The 25,577-nt window shown below is 45.3% G+C and overlaps 2 protein-coding genes across 6 annotated transcripts in view; one reads left to right on the top strand and one right to left on the bottom strand.

The window, feature by feature from the left end:
* Positions 1 to 6,187, top strand: part of runx2b (RUNX family transcription factor 2b) — a 38,517-nt gene extending 32,330 nt beyond the window's left edge. For 3 of the 4 annotated variants that reach the window (XM_041958091.1, XM_041958092.1, XM_041958093.1), the window contains 2 exons: positions 1,456 to 1,617; positions 4,250 to 6,187. In XM_041958091.1, the coding sequence (XP_041814025.1) occupies positions 1,456 to 1,617; positions 4,250 to 4,728 (641 nt within the window). In that variant the 3' untranslated portion in view covers positions 4,729 to 6,187. The remainder of the gene's footprint in view (positions 1 to 1,455; positions 1,618 to 4,249) is intronic. The other variant, XM_041958094.1, reaches the window with a different exon arrangement.
* Positions 6,188 to 13,115: 6,928 nt separating this feature from the next.
* clic5b (chloride intracellular channel 5b) lies at positions 13,116 to 25,411 on the bottom strand. 2 transcript variants are annotated; one of them, XM_041958511.1, is made up of 6 exons: positions 24,791 to 25,411; positions 16,784 to 16,893; positions 16,573 to 16,698; positions 15,837 to 15,943; positions 15,406 to 15,587; positions 13,116 to 14,559 (listed from the first exon to the last, which is right to left on the bottom strand). In XM_041958511.1, the coding sequence occupies exons 1-6, from the start codon at positions 25,352 to 25,354 to the stop codon at positions 14,395 to 14,397; spliced, it is 1,254 nt and encodes a 417-aa protein (XP_041814445.1). In that variant the 5' UTR covers positions 25,355 to 25,411; the 3' UTR covers positions 13,116 to 14,394. The 2 variants fall into 2 exon arrangements, with proteins under 2 accessions (XP_041814445.1, XP_041814446.1); XM_041958512.1 differs by lacking the exon at positions 24,791 to 25,411 and adding an exon at positions 20,524 to 20,574.
* Between the last annotated feature and the right edge of the window lie 166 nt (positions 25,412 to 25,577).

Here is a 25,577-nt window from a genome sequence, read left to right as displayed (position 1 = left end):
ATGTTTTTATGATCTGGTTCCAAGGATACAAGATATTCAGTATTATCATCTAAGAGTCATTACAGTTTTGCATGAGTAGAGTTTTGTCACCACACACTTTGTCACAACTCAATTTTCCATATAGCGATTTATATTCTTATCAGAAAATATTCAGAATATATATTGCAGCACTGGTTTCAGACAGATTGCTCAGCCCTACATTTTTGCATTCAAAGGTGTTTAAAAGCATTAATCTAGAGAATTTGGCATTTTATGTTTTTCCCCATTATGTTACACCCAAACTGCCAAAAAAATCCAAACAACTGAACAAGTAGGAACATCTGTATATTTTATATATTCAGTGTAGTATGTTACGCTCCCTCCGAGGTCGTCTGTCTTTCTCTGCTCCGTCACTCTATCAATCTACATCCTAGAAGGTAACACCATCTCTCACGGTTCGGAGTGGCTGCTACCTGATCGCCCACACCTCTGGAGGCTCGTCACAGGTCATCATTTAGCTCTTAGTTACTCAATGGCACGGCTTAGTAGTGTTACTTAGGGGATCATTTGAGGGATGGTTAAACAGCGTAGCAGTGTGGCGGCGGGTGGAGACTATACACTGGCTTGAGCTTTAAATGCACGAGAGCACACAGCTTCTCAAGAGTGAATATTTTGAGCTTGGACTTTGCATCCAAGTGCAGCTGTGATGTATTTAAACCTCTTATCCGTTGGTGTTTTTTTTTTAGCTAACTGTGCAAACCTCTCCAATTGCTAACTAGTTTCCACGCACTCTCAGTCACCGCTAACTCAACAAGCAGACAGATTTTGTCAATCAAATCTTCGTTTTTTTTATTTTTCCACATTAGTTGAGCAACTCCACAGTCTTTCTACACCTCCCTGGCAACTAGTTGGGAATCACTGAATTACACAGCGTAAATCACGACACATTTGTTCCCAAATTTCATCACAACACATAAAAATAGTCTGCAGACAATGCAGTATCAATCAACTTTCACGCTCTGTGCTGGGGTTGCAGCACAGACACACAAAATAAAGTGTGTGCGGCGGTTATTTTCGTGGTTGTCTGCTGGTGTGTTTACACCCTGGGTGTGTGCCAGCAAGGCTCTCTGTGCCTCAGCTGCAAGCACAATGTTTTATAAGGCAAACAGGAAGATCTCTGCGAAGGTAAACATTAGATGTGTCATTATGGAGGATGTTGCATAACGCGCCCAACTGATACTTACCTCTAAACATAAGCACAGAGAAACAGAGACACTAATAATGTCTACAGTTGTTGTGAATGTTCTAGTTAATTTGATGCCCATTTTAGCCAAAAAAATTGGGACATTTGAACCAGCCGATGGGTCTTTGGTAATTATTCTTTCTTTTCCTGTCTGTTTTTTTCTCTTTATATGTCTTTCTGGGCTATTTTTCTCCTTCCTCCTTTCCTTCCCTCGCTCCATTTCTCCCCATCAGACCCTCGTCAGTCCCAGTCCTCTCCTCCCTGGTCGTATGAACAGACGTACCCGTCCTACCTGAGTCCCATGGCGTCCCCCTCAGTCCACTCCACCACCCCCCTCTCCTCCAGCCGAGGCACGGGCCTGCCTGCCATCAGTGACGTGCCTAGACGATTGCCAGGTAGATCCACTACTCTGCCACAGTGTGAAGGCTCCCGGTCTCCTCGTCCCATCAGGGCTACCTAAACTCCCATAAACAATCCAGATGATGCATTTTCTTTATGCGATGGACGGAGGGAGGGAAAAAGAGAAAGACAGACGTGCATGCACACAGGCTCACACTCAAAACCAGAACATGGACAAAGACTGTGAAACAAAAACTAGATCTTGCTATTTACTAATAGAGCACAGCGAGGTGCTATTAGATCATTCTCAAATGAACGTGAGGAATGAGGCATGTCGTCAGAGTCCGACTGCCTCTACGGAGAGCGGTTTGGATGGCGTGGATGACAGCGGAGGAAAAAAAAACAAAAAACAAAAAACAATTGTTTCCTTTTTTTCCTCGCTCCAAGCTTTTGATCCCAGAAGAGTATGGGTAATAACAGGCCCAGGGATAATAACAGGCTCGTGACTGACAAATAAAGCGTCTTTATAGCGAAACACCACTCTCACAAGGAATTCTGGGTAATTGCATTAGCCAGTCTGTTTGCCGTAACGGCAGCATCTGTGTTCCAATTTGTCTCTGTTTTTCCCCCGATGAGAAAGATCCTTTAAACTCCTACATGCCGCCAGACAAGTTTCTCCCCCGTACACCTGTTTGACTCGCTGCCATATGAGGTTTTTTTTTTCTACCCTCTTTTTTTTCCCCCTTCTGTTTTCTTGTGCTAACGTACTACACCCTCCACTGCGAGTGTGCCCCGAGCGAGGGTGAGTGATTACGCGACGCGGCCGTGTGACTCTGCATTAGAAAGGGTTTAAAATCCAGCCAGCTGCCTTGTCAACTTTGATTAGTTTGGTCTTTTCCTGCAGCTTTCATCTCACAAGCGTCAGGCTTTGTTCTCAAAGTGACACACGTGCATGTGCGAGCACGTTCACACGCATGCACGCAGGCCCAAAACTCGCTTACCCACTTGCACACCTCAAGCATTTAATGCCTCCTAAGTGATGTGACTAAGGCCCTCAGATCTCTGGAGATCATGTTGACACCTCGCCAGGCTGCGCTGTAACAGTATCCAGCCACAGAACATACCGACAAGTACAAGCAGAAGCTGATATGGATGCACCAGTGCAAGCCGTGCACCGTCCCACCCCCTCAGCACACACCTTCACACGATCCAGCTCACGTGTTGAAATTTTAGTTGCTAAGAAGCCGCTGCAAAAGTTCATCAGTCAAGGAAAACACCTAATTCGGAAGTGAAGCTCTCGAGCTTGTAAAATCCTTCCAAATATTTAGACAATTTTCCACTCTGGTTTCATTTAAACTAATAAATTTCGATCTGGCTCATCATCACAGGGCCCCTTTGAGCACTAAAATAGGTCCAAATGTTAAAAGCAGGAGTCAGGAGTTTATTGAACAGCGTCTGAGATCACACTGCTCCTCCACAGCGGAGACAATCACCTACTATTTCTATTAGAATCAAACGGATCTTGTGGAAAGAGGAAGTTTAAAGGCCTTAATTGGCAGCATATGCTATCTGACGCTAGCGACAAACCCGGCTTCGCAATTCCTCCCTGCACATAAACACTGCGTCCCCCTCCTCCTCCTCCTCCTCTTCCCCGCCACCCCCTGTCCTCTCGCAGCAGACATGGTGACACGGAAGACGCCTGGTGATTTATGATAAGAGCGCCATGGCTGGACTAAACCACTGAGAGGAGACGGGAGGGAGGGAGCACGAGAGGGGGAGGACCTCCTATTCTCCTTAAACTCTGCGCCCAGCGCGAAGCTCGCCGCAGCCAGTTAGTGGTTTTTGGGTATTTTTTAAGGGATGAAGCGAAGAGAGGAACGAAGGGTGAGATGGAGCAGCTCCTTCTCGGCTCGCCGGCGCGCGCGCACGCACGCACACACGCGCTGGAGCCGATGGGAGGCGAGGAGAGGAGCCACATCAGAGCTCAGCCCTGCCTCATTATGGATCTCATGGAAACTGTTTCTGCTCAAAGTGTTTCCACATGTGCAGCTCCTGATTCATCCCAACTGCTTTTTTATGTGCATACAGTATTCACACACATACACCCCCCCACACACACACACACACACCCACCCACACACACACACCGTTTGCACACACACACGCAGTCTCATGCATAAACAGTTCTACAGATACACATGAACATGCGCCAACACACACACAGAGAAACATAAATATGCAGAGGCGTAAACATATTGCATGCGTGGGACTTGAGTGATGTGTTTGTTAACTTTATCAAAAAACTCAAGAGTTGAAGTGAAAAACAGCTCCGAGTGAAGCTGATGAATATAACAATATTTAGAGATAAATGCTCTTCCATAACCGTGCCCGCAAAATCCATTAGCCGAAGTCTTTCCTAAATGAGTTAATACACATATCTGGCTCGAAATATTTGATCACACACAATTCAGTTTACAACTGTTCCATTTCTCAGGGGACTTATTTGTTCAATTCAATTACTCTACAAGACAAAGTGCTAAATAGTTTAAGAGTCCAAAGCCACATTTCACACAGTTACAGCTGACAAAGTGGTAAGAGGAAGTGTCATTATTTCAGCTTGAAGTGACGATGCGTGCCGTTGATGTCAGAGAATCCTAAAGAAAAGCTTTCGTGTGTTTTTGTGTGTAGGTTCTTCCGACCTGAGCCCGTTCCCCGGTCAGTTTGACCGTCAGTTCCCGGGCCTCTCCTCCCTCACGGAGAGCCGCTTCTCCAGCCCTCGGATGCACTACCCGGCCACCTTCACCTACACCCCGCCCGTCACCTCCGGCATGTCGCTGGGCAGCGCCCACTACCACACCTACCTTCCCCCTCCTTACCCGGGCTCCACCCAGAGCCAGAGCGGACCCTTCCAGACCAGCAGCACGCCCTATCTCTACTACGGCGCGTCGTCCGGCTCGTACCAGTTCTCCATGGTTCCCGGAGGGGACCGCTCGCCCTCCCGGATGATCCCGCCTTGCACTAGCGCCTCCACGGGCACCTCCCTGGTGAACCCCAACCTGCCCAGCCAGACGGAGGGAGGGGTGGACGGCGACGGGAGCCACAGTAACTCCCCGACCGTTCTCAACCCCGGCGGCCGCATGGATGAAGCGGTGTGGAGGCCATATTGAAGAAAACCAGGGCCGGAGATTGGAAGTCATCCGATGTCACGGTTTGAAAGCACAAAACCTTTTTTTTTTTATTGAGAAGGGGATTTTTGAGCTCTCATCAGCTATCTCTACCTGTTGCTTGGAAATTAAGGTTGAGATAAAAAATGAAAAAAAGACCAGACTTGTACGGACTTGTCTTCCTGGAATGTGTTTTGACCAAGGCACTACAAAGGGAGTCACTCTCACAGCAATAACGAGACAGTTTTACTAGGCCCGAGTGGATGAGACTTCACTTCAGCTCTATTCTAATCCACAAGCTAAGGGATGCTTCAACAATATTTGTAAAAGACTGCCTCTTTTGTATAGTGTTTGTATTTCAATAAGGCTTTTTGCAGAGCATGTTTTTGTACTACGACAATATCAAGATGCAAGTTAGGCACTGAGTAGCAAGTGATGAGAGTAACACATATGTTACCCTAAGTGGTATGGACAGTAAATTTGCTTTAAACCAATTAATTTAACTTGTATATTGTGGGTGAAACATTGATGTAGATTGAGGCGTTTTCTTAGTTTTAACTTATAAAGCCATAAATTATGTATTGTATTTGAAACTTGAGTCAAAGAAGTGTAATCTGAATATTTTTGATGCATCTATATGACTAAGTTAAAATGATTTTTTTTTTTTTTGATAGGTAATTTAAGAGAGTGAGAGGTTTAATTGTTTTGTAGTACCCAAAGATTTAAATGGTTTCGAATATTAAATGTAATTTCCAAAGAGTATTGCGACAGGTTTCTTCTGGTGTAACTTTCAGTTTAACTGCTCGGCGCGTTAAGAGTCCGACATCCTCGCTAGGCGTTGACACACATTTGGCTTGGAATTAAACCTTTGGTATTTATTGAGCAATAACTCGTATTGTGCCTCTTGGCAACATAGCATGAAAGAGAGCTTCAATGGGGAAAATAATTATCCGTTGGGGAAATTCTGCTTGATTTCTTTAGTTTGTCTGGTCTGACATGCACACAAATACTTATGTATTTTCTTGTCCAAATGAGAAATGGTACATTTATGCACAAACTGACATGTAGCCTAAAGATGATTACGGCGGTGCCACGCCTGGTGGTGCTCTCCACTGCAGAAGGTCAGACTTCAAGGTTCAGTCGTTTTATGATACGTGAACTCCTCAGGACTGGAATAATCCTTGGATGATCCCACAGATCTGGTAAATCTCCATGTCTTTTTTTTTTTTTTTTTTCACATCCAGTCCGTCTGAATGCTCTGTCTAGATTATAGGGAAAACATGCCAAGTCTATTATAGCTTTCATATCATGTGCAAAAGATAGCTTTGAAAAAGTGTGTCTTAGTGTGTGACACACACGGGTACTTCTTTGGTTTGTTCCTTTGCGTTTTTCTCTTTCGGTCTCTGAGGCTGAAAAGGAAACATCACAGTTAAAGACAATTAAGAGGCTGTGACATTCCTTCAGACGCTTATTTATTTTCCTTTCTTCCTTTTTTTTTTTTTAACTTTTGTCGACACGTTTTCCAAACAGATTTGTGTCGTCCTCGCTAACCAGCGTCACGCTCTAAAATCATTCTGTGGCACCAGTGCGAGGGGAGGTCTGATATTTTCCATTTTGAAATTACTGTGTGAGATTTAAGGCGGGGGGGTGAAGTGTTGGAGTTAAAGGAAAAAGTGCAAAAACCGAGGCGATTGGATGCAGCTGCTGGCAGCAAACTGGTAACCAAAAAATATGGGAGACTTGTGTATGTTTGTTTCATAAAGCACTTATTCCTTGTTTTATTTCTAGCAGCACTTGCGGCTGGCTGCCAGCAGGGCTCGTGGTTTTGGTCCTCAGTGTAGATATAACGCCACTGGAGTCACACACACGTATACACACACAGAATGGATAACACTTGGCCAAACAAGCCATTTACATTGGAGTCGAATCTGATCTCACAAGGCAGTTGGTATTTGTTTGAAAAAGGCTTTTTTTTCCCCTTTCATACAATATGATATTCAGTGCATGTAGGTAATATAATAAGCCAATTTGAAAAAGCTGAGAAAAACATGGCCCTGTCCAAGGATCAGACTTCAAGCCTTTCATTGAAGGTTTGCACGCAGTGCCTCTATTCCAGTCTCTGCAGAGGATGTTCTGAACTCAGTTAATGAAATTGAACATGTCACACTACATTTCCCCGACTGCTCCGGCCCAAACGAGAAGTCTTTTTGCTGTTACAGTGTAACATAAGAAAGCAAATAAAAACCTTTGAGATTGTTGTGATTTTATAGCTTTTTTCCAATTACAGATTTATTCAGTGTCTCCATAGTAACTATGCACATCTGTTGGAATTTATTTAATCTGCTTCTTTCTTTCCAAACTTTGAACAGGAAATGGTCTTTTAAAAACTGTTTACACATCAATGCAGCACTGACATCCCATTTTGTCCTCATCTTGTTTTGTTTGTGTTGTCTTTTTTTTTTTTCTTTTCCTGAAAACGAGACATTCATCCCTTTTCTTTGCTTTGGTTAAATGTTGCCTACAAACTGTCTTCAGAAACCTTGTATTATTTAATGATCAACATGTATGATATCCAGGAACCGTACCTTACCCTGCTCTTATGTAAACTTCACTTGTTATGTCTATTGTTATGCTTCTTCTCTCATGAACACTTGTCAGGAAATTGAAACTAATGGAGGCTCCATTAGATTTTGCTGGTACGTTTCATAAAGATCATCTTATTTTTTTTTTTTAAAGGGACAAACAGACCTGACAACAGTGAGTGAAATTGGCATTGTGATTGTACATTTTGTTTATTTTAAGAATAAAATAGGAATTTTGTAACTTAATTTTCCCTCTTAATCTCCTCTGTCCACTGAAATAGAATTTTGTCTATTACAAAAAGGCAGCATGCGTGTGATTATCCACCACATTTTCGGAGTGTTTAGATTGCCCTGTCATTTGAAGTCCCCCTGCACTCAAAAATGTGTTTGTGTGCAGCTTAATGAATGATGTATGTGCAGAGTTCGACACGAGAGGGCTGTTTTCATGTCGGCCCGCTCGAAGGGGGAAGAGTTTCTTTGTTTCTTTGCTTGCTTTCAGACGGTTTACAAGCATGATTTTGTGACATCACAACCAGTTTTGGAGCCAATAATGCTTCAGGATGCACATTACACGAGTGTGACGTGGAAACCTGAAGCCTCCAGTGCGCAAAACGCCGAAAACTGACTTTTCAGTCAAGTAGGAGACATGAGCAATATTTACATCTTTGGAGATTTTGACTTTGAGTGCTTTTAAGTCTTTTAATGAGGTAATTGAACTTGTTTGGAGAGGGTCCACTGAGTACACTCTTAATTCACCGGGAACATTTCGCAGTGTCATCACTTGTATAATATTTTCTGAAACGGTTAACAAGCAGAGCTCCGAGCTCGTTGAGCGTAGGAAGCACATTTAGCGGTGTCATCTCTGGTCTGCCGCTCTGTCTGCACCAACATTGTCTTTGGACGGGGACTAAGGCGGGCTGGGGCCCCGGCACGCTCAGCCAGACTACTACTGCCACTGCCACTGCCATGGCTTCATTTCAAAGGTACACTGGGAAACCAGAGAGATGGAGACAGGAACAGAGACAGGGAGAACCAGGGAAGCTGTTTTACATTATTCCAAGACATAATAGAGCCAATCTAAGTGTGCGCACACACACGTACACATGATGAAATAGAGAGAGGGAAGAGAGGGCGAGCTACACCATCCCATGTGTTTTTTTAAGGTTCAGATTGGGAACATTCTCGGGATTTCCCTGAATATAGATTGCATGGAAAAAGCTCCTGCTGGTTTCAGGTTCACATTCGCAGCATTCTCAGCCATGTCTAGCAATTATAATAATGAACTCCGGAGGAGCAACGGGACCCAGACACCCAGAGAAATTAACATAATGTCCTCCATGCACGGGAGAGACAGCAGCACCCAGGCAGACTCGCGAGGGGCTGGCGTGGAGTTTTCGTCCCAGTTAAATTTGGTGGTTGAACATGATGCCAGCGATGATGTACGTTTGATTTTTATACCAGGCTGTAAGTGGTCTTGCAGCAGCACAAAGAAGACTGCGCTCTCTTCCTCATGTTATGCAATCGACAGAGAATACAAACAGAGTTTATGAGGAAGAAAAAAAATCCACTGCATTTAGATGACTGTGCACGCGCAGACACACGCACGCACACACAAACACATAGCTGACAGCCCAAAACAATTGTTTACTTGACCTCTACAAACGTTTCAGAGGAGCATCTCAGGCGGGAAGTGATCCTCAAGGGTCCCATACCACTCACGGTATATCTCAGCCCATGTTTCCATCTCCACTTACAGGGCTGAGGGCTTTGTGTGTGTGTGTGTGTGTGTAGCTTTCCTGCCCTCTAACAGGAGTCCATGCATCTTGATTTCCCATTTAGTCTAGAGATTAACTCAGGGCAGGGGACTCTCTAATGTGGGCCTTGACTGTCGAATCAGCATGAAGCGCTGACCTCCTTGAACCATTCTAATCTGATGTCAGCCGAGTTTAAGAAATGCCAATGGTCCGCCTTAACGTCTCAGAGGAAGACCATCTTTGAGCTCAGCCCATGCCCTCCATAAATCACACAAGATTGATCTTAATTTGATCTGATTGTAATTGAGCAACCCCCCCTCCCGGGCTAGGAGAATTTCAGACTGAGTCAACAATAACTGTGTACTTTGGCGCACTCTAGTGGCTTTTTTATTTAACCGTTGGGACCGGGGTGAGGGGCCCACCCAAATGGTGTTCCATACAGCCAAAGGCAGACTGGATGTGGCCAAACTAGCGCTTATTATGTTAGTGGCACTCCTTCTAAAGTTCCAACACCCCACATTTTGTCTCTGTGGACCTCAGCCTGTACAAGAGCCTTTGCTCCATAAATGAAAGTCAGATATGAAAAGCTCTTCACCCTCACAGAGGGGGGGGGGGGGCCGTAAACGGCGACTTGTCTTTTGACCTGTAATAAAAGAAATGATCAATTGGCAGGCGAGCTGCATCCAGGCAGCAGCCCAGAACCTCGCAGACATGGTAGGTTGTAAGGCGGCCTGACATCCAGCACCAGAATCCATTCATCACCAGATTAAAGCATGCCTGTGTCTTTAGCCCGCTTTGGAAACATTCGATTCCATGAAACCATTTGCTGCAAAGTGAAACGCGGCTCAGAGAAAAGTGCACTTATGAAACATAAAATGCCTACATTTAATGAGTTCTGCCAGTTCAGATTATGCAATCTGATGCTGGCCACACCGCCTGAAAAAAAAAAAAAAGGAATTACTGTGAAAATGCGAGTGTCAGGACCATGGACAGCGACCAAACACGCAAACAAAAGGCCTCTTTGTCCAAGGCCTCCGCTTTATGTCAGTGTTTCAAATTATACACCATCTCAACTGTCAAAAAATGGCAAACTGTTGCAGCACGACTGAGTGTACAGAACATAAGACAGGATAAACCATCGCTCGGTGCCAAATATTCATGCAAAACAGGCCTTTTTCCATAGGTTTCAGCCAGGCAATAAAATTTCAAAAATTTGGGCAGGGGCCCCATCTTTGCCTGAACCCAAGCATGAAGGAGCGCTATGTGTTCTTCCTGTCAGATGAAGGGCTGTTAAAACTTTATCAGGCGAGTGCTAATTGAGAACTAATGGACTGGTAATTCAGAGCAGTCACTGAGATCCAGTTCACTGCTGAATGACATACAACCCTGGTGACATTTGGATCATGTCGGGGCTTTTTGGAAAATCCACCACACGGCCGTAGCCATATGGGGATGCCAGGCGAAAAGGGGGATGAAGGATGCCCGCCATCGTGTCTGGTTCTGCTTTAGACATTCATCCTCTCAGTCTCCAAGGATCATAACTCGTGTTAGAGGCAGGTTTTATGGTTTATGACTGGAAAATAAAATGCTGCGTGTTTCCTGCAGGCGAAGCGATGATTTACAACTATGAATGATAAAGTGAGCGCCCGGCTGACAGTGCGGATGTGTGAGGGCTGCTGAGGATCCAGACATGTCCGACATGTGGATGTGAGTGCAGTGGTATAGCGAGTGCGGTCACCACGGCGCGGTTATATACATTGGAACACGGCACAGAGGGAAAAGTTCTGGCTCGCTAGTAGGTATCAATACCTGACATCATCATCTCACATAATTAGCACAGTGTCCACATCCTTCTCCAGTGACCGTGGATTATTTCATGTGGTCCACAACTGGAACAGAAACCCTAACCAGTAAATCTAACCAAGAGCATAAATACCCCCGGGCTCTGCTGTCTGCAGACATGGTTACTTATTTCAACTACTCCTCTCCAAAGAGCCAATCAGATATGTTTATTGTTATCTTCTGCCTAACTTTGGGCCTGATTATTTAAATACGCAGAAAAATATCTTGATCACCTGGCTCCGAGCTCTGTCCACACTTCAGGCCAGGACAGGCATGTCCCAGCCTCCACGCGGCTCTACCGCTGAGCTAAGGCAGGGTGTGCCAAGAACTCTCTCTGGTGAGGTCGTCAGTCTTACGCCGAAACCGCAGGCGCGCGCCAGGCGGATCAATAATCCCCATCATGCTTCACCACAAGTCACTCAAACCTCCGAGGGCAGGCGAGCGGAGGAGGGCTGGGGGACCTGCGGAGAATCCGATCCTCTCTCAGACACCCTCTGTCTCCGAGTGGAAGAGATGAGGACTCGTCTCCTCTTTTAAACATGATCTGCTGGTATAACGTGGTTCCTGTCGATGGCGGCCGTGCTCTGATTAGACACTTCCTCCTCAGGCCTGCAGGGCCTCAGCTGTCGCCCTCTCAGTGGCTTCATGTCACATGTCAGTCGTTACCCAAACATCAGGAGGAACAGCGGTTAGTGATTGGACGGTGTGCTTCTGTGGCGTTGAATCTCTGCTCAAAGTATTTGTCACACAGCTAATCCATCCTGAAGGTTACTTAACACAACTTCACAGCTGCTCTGAAGGCATTTCCAGAATCCTCCAAAAACTTTTTAATTGTGGTTCACGTCACTTGCAATTTGAGCAAGGACACATGTCGGTTCGGGCTACCATCTTTGTTTGGATTAGGAAAAACAGCCATATGAGATTACACAAGGAATGAAGGCCTTTTCTGCTGCTATTGCACTTAAAGGACATGGATAATACAGGGTTTCTGCTCAAAGAGTGGGACAGCATGAGGTAAAAGCAAACTTCACCTCAGGCTGAAACATATGCGCGTGTCTCCTGGGTACAATATCGACGGTAAGCAGCGGCTAAAGGAGCACTGAGGTCTACATGGCAGTATTTCTTAAACTATGGGTCTGGCCCTTAATTGGATCACAGGTCTGTTTCTGGTGGGTCCTCACACGTCAAACGCACCAGTTTGTTTTAATCAGCTCAGGTCTCAAAGCAAGACTCAATTTAGACAATTTATGCCTGAGCTGAAAAGGTTTACTAACCCTGGCTATAAAAGTGCGCTGTGTGTGAGTCCCTGTCAGCCTATATGGACTCCCTGTTCTATGGTGGCCAAGCCAAGGCCAGCGACTGGTAGATCCACTGGGAGCGTAATAACAGATTAATGTGGCGTGCCAGGCCCCATGACCAGACGTGTTTGACGTTAATGCTCCACTGTATATTATCCAGCTTGCAGAAATGTTGGATGTGAGCGATGGGATCCAAGGACAGGGATGTTTAGGTACTAATTACCAAACAGCAAGGCACAAGTCTCGCTCCATATTTCCTTACTCCTGTGGAAACACTAGGCAGGCTCCATTTATTTTCTTTGACTGTTGTTTCTGGCAAGGCCGCGTCTCAGTAAACACCACTCGCCCACCATTGTAAATCCGACAGGCGCAGATCTTTCAAGTTAGACTCCTTTGAGGAAAAATGGAGACAGATCGGATGGCGGCGCTCGGGTTTTCCGTCTTAATGAGAGAGTGGAGAAGAGGGATGGCGTTTGATCCCTGGCATGGAAGCCTCTATTTAAGCCTGTCAACGGTCATCACTCTCTCTCTTTCTCTCCTTCTTTCTCTCTCTCTCTCTTATAGATGGAGAAACAGACCTGCGCCACTGGATTTGATCAACTCAGTCAGGCACATTTAACCCTTTTCGGGACCAGGATCCACGCTCTGCCGGCGCCTTTTGCTATCAGCAAGACACACTGCTCAGCCCCCCCCCCCCCCCTCGAAGGTAGCGCCGCTGATTGATCACCTAGCTGAAAAAGAAAAGAGCAGGCAGAAGCAGATCTGTGAAAATATTATTTTATTTGTAGAGCTTCGCAATGAGCGTGGCTCTCAGTCATCATGCTCCAGTTTCATATCATATTCTTGTCCAAACCACACAAGAGCCTTATGGTTCTTCAAGGAAGTCTCGCTATAGTTGCAGCATGATACCAAGCCAAAGACGATAAGCCCCAAGACAAATTTCCATCCTCCTCTGCGTGGACAATGAAACTTTTGAACTTGAACTTTAGGCTGCGGATGTCGATAGACTCCTCAGAGCAGAGGAAATGTCTCTTTGATGAAGGGCTGGAGGGCAGGGCTCCTGACCATTGCGGACCTGGCCTGGAAGACGCTTTTCATCGCAGCACTAATGGCTCTACCTAATCAGGCCTGATTGGGGCTGCTAAATAAATAGTCTCACCATTCATAATATCGTGTGTAACTTAAGACGAAATCAATACCTAGACTGAACCCTAATGACTAGAGGCAGAGCAAATGCCTCGGGCTATGGCTGCATTGGCATGGGTTTTCTGATACTTCCAAATAAAGGCACATGAGGGGTTTTCACATCTTAAGAAGCAGCTCTATATTAGCTTTAAATGTTCCAATTTAAAAGAGATTCATGCATGCAAACAATTCAGAAACAAGCTTTGATCTTCACTCTCGATGCCCTTGTCTGATAACTTTTGTCCTTTCGAAATAACGCCATCGGAGCATACAGACATTGTTTTTAAAATCAGTCCTTCTTAAAATCAATCTTGGAGAAGCGGGAGTGAATTTCAAGATCTGCACGAGCTGAAGGAAACAAAACGACTACAGCAACACCTACAGCAATGAGCGACGATCAAAATGAACCTGCACATCGAAACGGTCACACTCAGCTAACAATTAACGTCAATCATCAATCATAGATGAATTAAAGCTTCTCCCCAGGAGCCAAAGCTTGATAATAAACACTGGAGTCAGACCAGACTTCTGTGGGCTTTGGAATAAATAAAGTGAACGACCCTGACATCAGCAGCTAGTAAAATGTTTGGCCGTGTGCGCCGCTGGAGTATGTATGAAAGAGAGCTTTGTGTTATGGGAAATAAATACAGACACAATCATGTTCGAGTCAAAGTTATGTGAGAGGTTTCACAGCAGAAGGTTTTGAATCTAGTTTGAAACCTGTGAATGAGGTTAAACGTGTCTGATTTACTGACTTCTCCACTCGTCCTCTGCCCTGTCTGTTCCTCTCATTGCTACACCATATATGTTCTGAATCTCTGAAGCAGCAGGCGATGCCATCCTGACACACATCTGCAACATCTGACCTGTTTATGAAGGACAAAAGTGTTCCTGAAAACGCCACTGAAGAAGACTCAAAAGGACAGCCACGCATAGGTTTAAAAGTGATGTTTTTTTTGTGTTGTGCTGCTAGTTTATTTCGCTGGAGCTCCGAGGTCAGCCGCAGAGCTACTTGGCCAGTCTCCTCGCCACGTCTTTGTAGGCGGTCTCGATCTCAGAGTCGGCAGCGCAGGTGTTGGTGAATTCGTCGCGCGTGTAGGCGTTCTTCAGGTACCGCCACACGCCCGTCATGTCTGAGGGGATGTCGTAGTTGCGGTACTTCTTAGCAACAACCTAGGAGAGAAGGCACAGCCGTGACTTGGACGTGACCTGAAGACAGGCTTGATTAATCTCGTCAGACTTTTAAAATCCAGCCTTGGGCAGCCTCATGACTGTACCATTATTTATGTTCAGTGCATTCCAGGAGGTATTCTGAGACAAGTTTTTGTACCCTGCTTTTCTTCAGCCTTCCTTATTCACAGCTTTTTCAGTTGATAAATGTGACAATAAATGACTTTTAACAAGCTTCTTGCTGTTTTCTGTGGTGCACGTGTTCAAGCAAATGAGCTGAGTACTTCAGTTGTTGATTTTCTACTGTATGGCTGAAAAAAAAACTCTCGTTGAGCTGTTTATCCTTTGTGCAATGTTTAAACCGGAGTCAAATTCATTGTCTGTGCACACTTACTTGCCCCATGAAGCCAATTCTGATTCTGATATTCAGGAAATATTGGAACTATAGGAACAGTGTGTGGGATTTAGTGCCATCTGGAGGCAGGGTTGCAGATTACAACCAACTTGAAACATGGCAGTGCAACATTGTGGAGTAAATATAGAGGGCTCCTTCCAAGGCAATGAAAATGCAACCATTCCTATTTTCAGGTGATTCTAGACTAATGAAAACATATCTGTAAATATTTGATTCCACTTCTGCCAATAGATCTCTCTAAATCCTACACACTGGTCCTTTAAAGTGACAACATATTAATATAATAATAACTATTAGGTGCAGGAATGCCATACGTGGGTTTCAAAACAATGGATTTAATCTAAAATAGCCTCAAATACTTAGATAATATAAATCTCAGTGGCTGTAAATGAACCAATTAACATATTAACATATTAATATTTCTCCCTGTTTACCTTGACTATGTGCAGTTTAGGCAGCAGGTTGCAGTCTGCAAGAGTGAGCTCGTTTCCATCCAGGAAGCATCGGTTGGAGCCCTTCTCCTCCTCCATGCTGTCTGCATCGATCTCGTCTGGCAAGGTGCTGTTCAGGTAGTCATCCAGCTTCTTCAGGGCCCTGGTCAGACCTTTCTCTAGAACTAAACGCACACACACAAATGTGCATGGACGCAGTACTGTTAAAAGCTGAAAGTGACATGACTTGTGCAGTGATAACCTCACTAGGTGGCAGCACAGTAAAATATGTGAGTCAGAGCAGGCCTCAAATACTGGACTCTGCTACGACCTAGTGGAGGAATATAATAATGGCTGTCATAAACTTTTTTTCATCTTGTTCTGTTGTGCGTGCAGCGTGTGGGAGTGTAAACGGCACAAAACGAGCAGCCCACCGGCGTTGGCCTCTGGTTTGGTGTTCTTGATGTAGGCTGAGAACTTGGCGAAGATGTCGTTTCCAGCTGTGTTCGACTCTCTCTGCTTGGCGGCCAGCTTGGGATACCTGAGCAGACGGAGGGGGACAGAGGCAGGAGACGCAGTTAGAGACGCAGCCGGACCAAACCATCTGGAGAGCATTAACACCTGGACTGGAGCTCCGCTCAGACTGAAAACATGTTACACACTCACACCGAGTTGGCCGCCCAGCCCTTAAGCTCTCTCACACTGAGGTCCATTTATAATGTAAAAACTTTGCAGGCAATAAAAGAAAGATTTACTTAATCTGATGTTTTTCTCTGCTCACACACTGGCTCTGAGTTTTGATTATTTGTTTGGGGGAGGGTAACAATACAAAATACAATAAACCCGTCTTGATTTTCCTTAATTTACATCACGGCTAAAGCCAGGGGAGCACATACAGCTAAGGTTTTGTTTTCACATGCTAAGTGTGCAAAAGTGCCCGAGACACATATATGCTCATTCACCAAAGATTAACAACAGCCATGAACAACAAACATATCAGCTAACATCAGCGTTCAAACAGCACATATTCACTTTTATTGGCCTGAAATGTTTCCTGCCCTTTCAGCAGCGTTGCTGAAGAGAAATAAATCCAGCCGAGAACACGTGTGTGTAGTCAGCAATATACTCTGACTGTAAACTACGCGTTGTAAAACCCTCCAGTTGAATTACTTTGGAGGACAGAGCGTTTCCTCCAGAAACTCCTCGATCTTGTTGATATCGGTCTTGACCTCTCCGTTGAAGGTCAGGAAGGGAGGGTGAGTCCCCGGGGCGAGGTTGTGCAGATCTGCGGGCTTTCTGCAGAGGACATGAGAGAAAGCAAAGAGTGAGGAGGAGAAGTGCACGAGTACGTCACTGTGCTGCACGCTTCCTGTATCCAAACCTTTTAAGGTCGACGGTGGTGACGTTGAACACGACCCCTTTAAGCCAGAGGATCATGAAGAGGCGCTGGGAGAAGGGGCAGTTGCCGATGCTTTCTCCGTCGTTGCCCGCCTGCACACAAACAAGGCAACAGGAAGTCAGAGCGGTGAAGTGTGGCACATAGTGGAAACACAGTGGACAATGGACAACAGCATCAGCAGCATCAGAATGTGTTCCTGATGCTTTATCCATAATAGAGCTCTATGATCTTGTTAAAATCCCTCATACTACATCTATTCCTTCTCCCTCATTAAAAAATCCGCAAATATCTGTCATGGCTTCCAAACTATTTGCGGCCCGCCTCTGAAGGAGCACATAGAGACTTTCCACTATCAGCAGATGAATGTGCAACAGCCTTCAAGTGCCTTGAGCTTGAGTTCCAGGCTCTCAAATGTGAGGAATCACCGCCTTTCTTTGTCTAACATTGCAGTAAATGGATTCTCTTTGGATTTTTGACTGCTGGTGGGACAAAACAAGACTTTGATGGCATCACCCGGGTCATTTTTCACCGAATTTTTCTGATTGTTTATTAACAGCTAATAATGAGAAATAACTGGAGACAGGGTTAGGGTTAGGGCGGCCTCTTATGTTTTCTCTGAGGTCACTGAGGATTTGTCTTTGTGTTCTGATCTTGCAATAATGTGCAGAATGGACCTCTTAGGTGTCTGCCGTCCTCAACAGAGAGGTCAGAGCACGGGCTGTGCTCCAGATCTGCGCCCCAGAAGCTGAAAGGGATTAAATGTCTCCTGAGGAGGGACATTCCCCCCAGCTGCTACGCCAGCTTTCCGCTGTTAGGAGATTCGGTCTCAAGGTTCTCTCTCTGAGTTGATGGTAACCTTGCTACTAAAAAGTAAATACGTATCAGATTTAGCTGACTGTTATCTCTGACTTTTATTTGACCGGTTAAGTTGTTCAGAGGAGCGTCATAAGTGTAAACACTACGGGAACCCGCATAAACACGTCATCCTTAGATCTCTGATATGATTCATGATAAGGACAGAGTCAAACAAAAAGCACTCTCTGGGAGAATGTAACAAAAGCAGCACAGTCCTGCTGTCAGGTTAAAGCATTTAAATCAATACCAAAAATAAAAAATTGTTTCTTGCCTGACAGCTTTTCATTTATCCAAATGGTCCAGAATTTTTAATCCTGCACACAGCCACATAATTTGTCAAATAAAGATAAAACATGAAAATAACCAAACAGGACTTGCAAGTTTTGCTTCCTGTAGCGACTCATATAATCACTTCCCCTCCATCGTATACTTGTGTGCATGCTGTCAGATCGTGTGTCGGCATGTATGGATGCACAGCAGAGCGCCGGCCCTGACACCCGAGCCACTGGCCCAGCTGAATTATGCATAGTGATTCCATCACCTGGTTCACTGGCCAACAGGGCACAGAGTGCAGGGTTCGAGCTGCAGGCCTGCAGACACAGAGAGGTCCACAACACACAGCAAAAGAAGTTCACTGACCTCAGGGTCAGCGGCGTGAGCAGAGATTTGACAGTGGAGAGTTACCTTTACATCTGCATATTAAACTAATCTTTAAATTATTCAAGAAACCTGCAGCATATTTAACTACGTGCAATTCCGTTATTACTATCGTCAAGGTGGTAACCAATGATTTATAGCACCAGCAATCACTTGACAAATAAGAGGTACTACACTGAAGTGGAAAACATTTTGCCATTCAGTGTGTGTGCCCAGCAGTGCACTGCTGCTCCCAGCAAACACCAGAAAACAGAGCTGTCAGTCCAAAAGTAGCTGAGCCAACTGTATGTCGACCAGCCATTGATGCTCGGCGCTGTCGTGCTGCCTGAGCACATGTGACGCTTCTGTTTGTGCATTGTTGTGGCTAGGCTCAGCGGCACGGGGGTAACACAATACACAGCCGCTGATAATAGCCAATCAACATCTAGAACATGGAGGACAAAGGCTGTCACACACAACCGGGCCCGTGGGCACAAGGAACGTGAGTGCACGGAGGTGCTGAGCGATCCGGTGATGAGTCCACCGGAGTCCACTGGAGGCAACGTTACTGCACATGAGCCGGCACACACGTAGCTGCATGCTGCAGATGAACAGGGTTTGGTGTTCTCCTGCAGCATTTGGCCATTAACTCGCTCAACAAATGCACTTTATTCCAATAAGAAGATCAGACATCCAGGTTAATTGTGTTTTGTTTTTCTTTCACTAAACTGAACTTCATTTAACTTAAAATCAATTTGCCCAATAATTTCCATCTTTTCAAAATACCCGAGCTTTATCACAGCAGGCCACGACAGAACTTTTCACTATTAGGATGGATAAACTTGTGATTACAGAATGGTCAGAAATGCTGCAGCAGAGATATCTTGACCTTCCCAACGAATGGCCAAGCCCCGAATCAACCAATCACGTCATTTTTCTCATTTCATTCACTTCTCATTCATTAAATCTCGTGCGGGGCTGAGGGCAGTAAAGGAGGTGCAGCCATGCAGGACATTTCTCCGTCCATCTAGGTCACATCTCAGATGGCAGCATGGGGGGAAAACTAACTATTATCAGGGCTGCAGCTGCTATGGAAACCAGTCAATTTACAAGGTTTGTGCATCAGACTGGATCTGTACTTTTTTTTTATTAAACAAGGTCAAAGGGGTATACATACACATACACTCACAGAGAAGAGCGAAAGAAAAAGAGAAAGAAAGATGGAAAATTGAATGTTATTGTTACATCAAAGAATGAAATATAGGACAAAAAGTAGATTCATATTCATACATATGCAAACATATACACACACACTCCTGTACGTAGTTATTTATTCATTCTGCACTGAACTCACCTCACATAGAGCCAAAAGTGAGTTTGATTTCATTAAGAACAACATGTTACTGGTTGACTGACAGCTTGGAATCGCTAACTAAATGTATGACAAAGCACAAATGATCTGGCTGCAGTATTTTTGCTTTCCAGAAATAAGAGTCTCGTGTGCTGAATCAACAGAGGAAGGATCAGGCTTGAAGGGGTGACGCAAGCCAGCCGAGTGTCAGCGAACTCTCGGTTACCTAGCTGACCGGTTTCCTGGGAGGTGGATTGGCTGAAAGCAGCCTCCCATCGGCTAATTGGGTCAGTGCATCCAGGCGGTGACGAGCTTTTCCACCTGCCTCAGGTAGATTCACCTGCCTCTAACATTTCCCACAGGGCCTCAAGAGCATGTAGCTGAGGAGAACAAAAACAACACGGCTGTAGCGACTGAAAGCGGCACTTTCAGAACGGCGCTTTTATCATTTGTGTTCTATTCCAGGCGATAATCTGGAGCATCTATTGATCAGCACACAAAAATGATGCCACGCTGAATGTAAAAGAGCAAAGCGGCTCATTTAATGGACCGTGAGTGAAGAGAAGTGAAGAGAAAAATTGGCGTCTTAGTGCAATCACACAAAAAAAGTCTGCTTTTAATGTGTCAGATGGGCGAATGGCACCGCAGCAGCGTCACACCATCAACCAGCAGCTTCAGTATGACTGTCACAACAATCCCTGGTCAACACAGAGGACGATGTGCCCGTGCCACGGTAACCCTACCTCTGCTATTGAGTTACATGAGCTCCCCACAGCACACAGTGGTGTGCCACTGGAAATCCTGCTCATGTACTGTCTATACCTTCCATCAAAACTTAACTTTAGAGCATACTGTCAGCACAGTTCTGCCTCTGTCTTACCTTGACAAAAAGTTCGATATCAGGGTCTCTGTCTTGACCGTTAGCGGACATGATGCCTGCTTCTGGCTGTCACCTGGATTCCTTCGCTGCTTTTTTAACTACAGTCCTTTGCTTATATTTGGAGGTCTACATCCTCTAGAGAAAGATGAAAAAAAAAAACAACAGATATCCTCTCTGAGATTATCCTCTCTCCACTGGCAGGGATCACCTTAAGAAGCTATTTTCTAGTCCCTGATTCAAGACCTCCGCCACCTTTTGGTCGTCTAGAGGCTGTGGTCTCCCTCGGTCGCGTCCTGCAGGTCAGGCTGAGAGTCGGTCCAGGTGGCAGGTTGCGCTCTGATTTGGACACAGATGGAGAGCAGAGCCGGCTCTCACTGACACAAAGTGAGAAACAGGTGTCGGTCTATACCAGGGGGTGGAGCCCCATCCCTCTCTTCCCACCACTGCAACCAAACTCCCCTCTCACACACATCACTGCCATCACCTCCTCTCTCATCTTCCTCACGGCTCCTAAACTGGCCCCATTGCTGTCTTACTTTCCTCTTTCCTACTTGATGTCAGGTCAGGTTGATCCCATCGTCCCACGTCCAAAAACCATGGGACCAGATTTGTGTCACTTTTCGTCAGTTTTTGAGTGCATGAGCAGCAGCGTTGGTGTTTAATGTGTATTCACGTGTTTGACTCGCAGGTTATATTTGATCACCAGCAGGAGGCCTGCAGAAGGCTAATCTGTGAATTATTCATGCTTGGCTTTGGTTTAAAGGCAGGCATGGGCGTTCATTGACGGAAAAAAAAGGACAGATGTAGGGCAACCAAAATAAAAGTAGGTCTGACTGTGAAAAATCTTTATCAGCACACACAGAAGAAACTGAACGGACACAGAGAATTGTGAGAAATATGTCCAAGAATAAAAACCATCATGTGAGCGTTTGAAAATCAGATGAGAACAGAAAGAGAGCGAGAGATGAGGCGGCTAAAGCTGTTTTTTAAAACAGCTTCTATTTATAGAGCAGCCCCCTCTCCTGGCCGACATACCAACATGCAGCACAAAACAATTACAGGGCCGCTGTGAAAGCAGTTCATTATCAGTGTTTATGAGGAAAAATGTTGGGTAATTTCTAAATGTGTTATTTTAGGTTTTGTTGGGCTTATTTATACAAGCCTTCATCAAAGTTACAGTCTCAAAAGGCTTCACAAAACCCACATGATGAAAACAATACATGACAATGAGCCCAAAGTCTTTTCAGATTTAGATCTCAGTCAGTTGTCTTTCATCCACCAAATCTGGCATCAATAAGTAGAAATGCTCGTTCCGTATGCGAGCAGCTGCATTTCCATGCATTGTTTTCAGCATCGTTTACAGGTACAGAGCTGAGGAGACACTTTTATCTGATTTTATGATTATGAAAGCAGTAGTTAGTAGCAGGACATGCATGCTCACAGTGACAAGTCTAATCAAATCTACAGCCAGCAGCTAGTTAGCTTAGCTTGATGATGACTGGCAACAGGGGGAAGCAGCTAGCCTGGCACTGCCCAAAGGCCAAGAAATAGCCGAGTCTGACACGAAACCCAAGTAAAACCTGCTCCGTACATTATTATTAAAGAACAACGAAACAGAACTAAACAAATAATGTCAAAATTAAAGGAACAGTTCAACATTTTTGCCAATTTGGTTATTTTGCTTTCTTGACGAGAGTTTGACGACATGAGCGATGCAACTGTCACATCTAACAGCCAGCAGCCTGTTAGCTTAGCTTAGCTTGAGAGAATTTTTTTACACATGGTTTTTGTCCAGCTTAAACAAAACTATATAGAATTAATTAGCTAACTTGAGAGGCGCTGGTAGCAGTTGGCTTTTGTTACCATTGGACAGTGACAGCTGTTGCCCCCTGCTTCCTATCTTAATGCTAAGCTAAGCTAACTGGCTGTTGGCAGCAGCTACTATATATTCACCAAACAGCCAGGACAGTGGTATTAATCTTCACATCTAACTCCTGGCAAAACAGGAAATATGCGTATTTCACCCTGTTCCTTTAAGGATTTATAAATCCTCGATGATCAAGACACCATTAAGGCTTTCAGAAGACATGACTGCGGCGTCCTCTTGAGACAAAAGGAAGGTCAAATCACTGACTCGTTAAGCTAATCATTCACCCAAATATCAAACAGTAACAGACGTTTTCTATCTTTTCGCAGTAAAGGTGGAGGGGAGCGTTTGAACCTTCACCCCTCTCACACACTCGTCAAACATGACAACACGTCTGTCTTGTCATTAAAAGCGTTGTCTTCATTTTGAGCCGTGAGATGAACCATCAGTGACCACGAACCCTTTGAATATGATGATCTGGCACATCCACACAGTGACTACATAAACATCTTGTACAGTTTGTGTTATCTTAATCACACAGCACACAAATTAAAAACCGATTGTTCCCTCTCAAACTGCTTTATAATGACAGCGATAGTCTTATTCTACAGCGGCCTTATCACAGACAGCGGGGGGAGGAGCCCTGCAGGCTTTCAGCACGGACAGATCATCTCCCTCCTCTCCTCCCTGCCTTTATAGCGCAGCTCGGTTCGGTTTATGGCCATCCTTGAAGATTGCAATGTTGAGCAATCCACCCACAGTTGGAGAGGATAGAGGGTGGGGTGGTATGCAGAGAAGAGGCCAAGTGTGTTATCACTTCCACGACGAACTATGGTCTGTGTTTATCATAATTGGGATATAATTAAATCTTCTTCTATCCTTCTCTATTGTAAAAGTGTTAATACGCTGAGGTTTCCGGTGGCTCCTGTGTCGACTGAGGAAAAAATCTAAAATCCCGCCAGTGTTGTTTCTAATCATTAAGAAAATGTTTGAAATTCAGCTGCAAGGAAAAAAGAATAAGTTTTCTTTGTGACGTGATGAGAAACACAAGATCCAGTTATTTTTTACAGAGAAATTCCCCTTGGTAAAAGACAAAACAGTGGACACTGAATATGTTGTTCTTATGATAATTGTATATTCATGACATGACTGTTCCCAGAAACAACTCATTGTGTGATTTGGCAAAGCTAAAGGCTCCTTCTGGAGGAAGTCTGGATCAATTCAAGAAACCATCATCCCGGTCAGACTGAAGCAATTGCTGTGTTTGTTTGCAGCTCATCTGTGTTGATTGCATACAGCCGTTTGTATCTGACCGTGCTCTCTGCTGATACCATACGAAGCCACGACAGTTTGAAGATTTTTACTCTAAACTCCCGCTGTCGTTCCCTATTACAAGGCCTTTGGTGAGCTCAAACAGAGCTCATTCGGCCCAGCCCACTGACTCTCAATCTCTGTTGCCCAATCAGCAAAGTGACCCCTGCATGTACTGATAGCACACCTCACAGACCAGCTCTATCAGAAATGCAGCAAACACACACAATTGGATTTGCTCAGGCATGGAGTTCACCCCTGGTTTCTATGGCTGTACAGTAAACAAGTTAATAATTACATCACACTGCCTCTGGATTTGAGTAACAAAGCTTCTACAAACACATCGCTGCCTCTGCGGTGTTTTGTGACTGAAATTAATACTTTACCTTTTAACCTTTACAATTACTTTAGCTTCAAAAGTAACCAAGTGTGTATTCTGGCTATAAATAAGCTGATGATTTTAGTCTAGCATTATTTTTAATGCATCATTATAGGTCTGATCTGTGTTTTAGGTTTTAAGTCAAAGTCAAATTTCTTGACTGTGCACATATCTACAGCACACTGTACTTCCTCAGATTTGACCCTGGACGGGGAAACACCCCAGCATCGTCATTCAGTGCTGGCACTGCTTCTCATTATTTTATAGGACTATTACCGTGTGATTACCTCAGAGGTAATGTTGTGATTAGTCATGTTTTTGGCACAGACTACAGTCACCAACATCAGCACCCACAGAAACAGACTGATGTTACACTTTTGCATGGTGTTTCTCAGAATATGCCAGATACAATACTGCTGTTCTGCAGCCGAAATCAATGTTTGATCCCCAGAACGCAGACTCTGCCAGGTTGTTGATAGCCTACTTATCTTAAGGGGGAGTTAAAGTCTGTACAGTGTTGTTGTTCCATCATGAGTAACCAACCCTAACACCAAATAAATAGCAGAGGGAAACAGGAAAGTCCCCACTGGGTGAAGCATTTACAGGATGCAGTGCTGAGTTTCTCACTAATGTTGAACAGTGAGGCTGAAGCAAACCTGTGCGTGACCTGGGCCTCCTCAGCTCACCTGTGTGGCTGCTGTATTTCTCACCTTGACGAACAGAGAGATGTCGTCCTGGGTGGGATCGGCCGGCGCAGCGCTGCTCTCATCCAGAGTCACACTCTCCAGAGTTTTCAGGCTGTATTCGACGGTCTCCTCCGGCTTGGTGTAGATGCTGGGGTGGGTGTACGCCATCAGCATGCCGTCCTCCGCGTTATCCTCATGCGGACTCTGGATCGGCGGGTCGTCGCACGGGTCTCCTGGGGAAGCGGAGGATGCAGAGGAGGCCGATGAGCGCCTGGATCCGCCGTGCGCCTCGCCGTTCGCCTCCTCCACCATCACCTCCACCACTGGCTCCGGCTCTGCTTTCGCCTCCGCCACCTCTTCGTCGTCGCTGGATGAGGAGGACGAGCAGCTTTGTTTGTCCCCGTCTCTGGTGTCCATGTAGTCCGGCGAGCTGCGTTCTGCCTCCGCAGAGGCGTGGACCTGCACCTCGCTGAGCAGCTGCTCCTTCGCTTCACCTGAGTCCTCATGTTTGGGCTGCGGGTCGGGGCTGCCAGCTCCATCGCTGCGCTCTTCATGCGCACTTCTCTCTGTGTCAGAGGTGTTGTCCATGTTTGCTGGTATTTGGTTTTGCTTTTTGTTTTTTTGTTTTTTTGGCAGAAATGGAGTTTAACGTGGAGGCGGAGTGCTGGAAGTGGTCGAAGTGGTGGCACACAGTCCGCCTGCCTCTGAGTGACTGAGCGCCTGAGCAAATTCCAGCGATAACTCATAAAAGACCTTTGATCCTGGAAGTTAACAGGTGATCTATGCAAAAGCTGAGGCCTGCGCCTTCAAG

This window comes from Chelmon rostratus, chromosome 18 (genome assembly GCF_017976325.1).
Source record: "Chelmon rostratus isolate fCheRos1 chromosome 18, fCheRos1.pri, whole genome shotgun sequence".
Taxonomy (NCBI): Eukaryota; Metazoa; Chordata; class Actinopteri; order Chaetodontiformes; family Chaetodontidae; genus Chelmon; species Chelmon rostratus.
This window is presented reverse-complemented; position numbering and strand designations above follow the sequence as displayed.

Bases quoted from the DNA above. Each gene is read 5' to 3' on its own strand.
- clic5b (XM_041958511.1), bottom strand. From the start codon at position 25,354: ATGGACAACACCTCTGACACAGAGAGAAGTGCGCATGAAGAGCGCAGC. The intron at 16,894-24,790 runs GTGAGAAATACA...GTTTGTGTGCAG, and splicing joins ACATCTCTCTGTTCGTCAAG to GCGGGCAACGACGGAGAAAG. The intron at 16,699-16,783 runs GTTTGGATACAG...TGTCCTCTGCAG, and splicing joins ACCACCGTCGACCTTAAAAG to AAAGCCCGCAGATCTGCACA.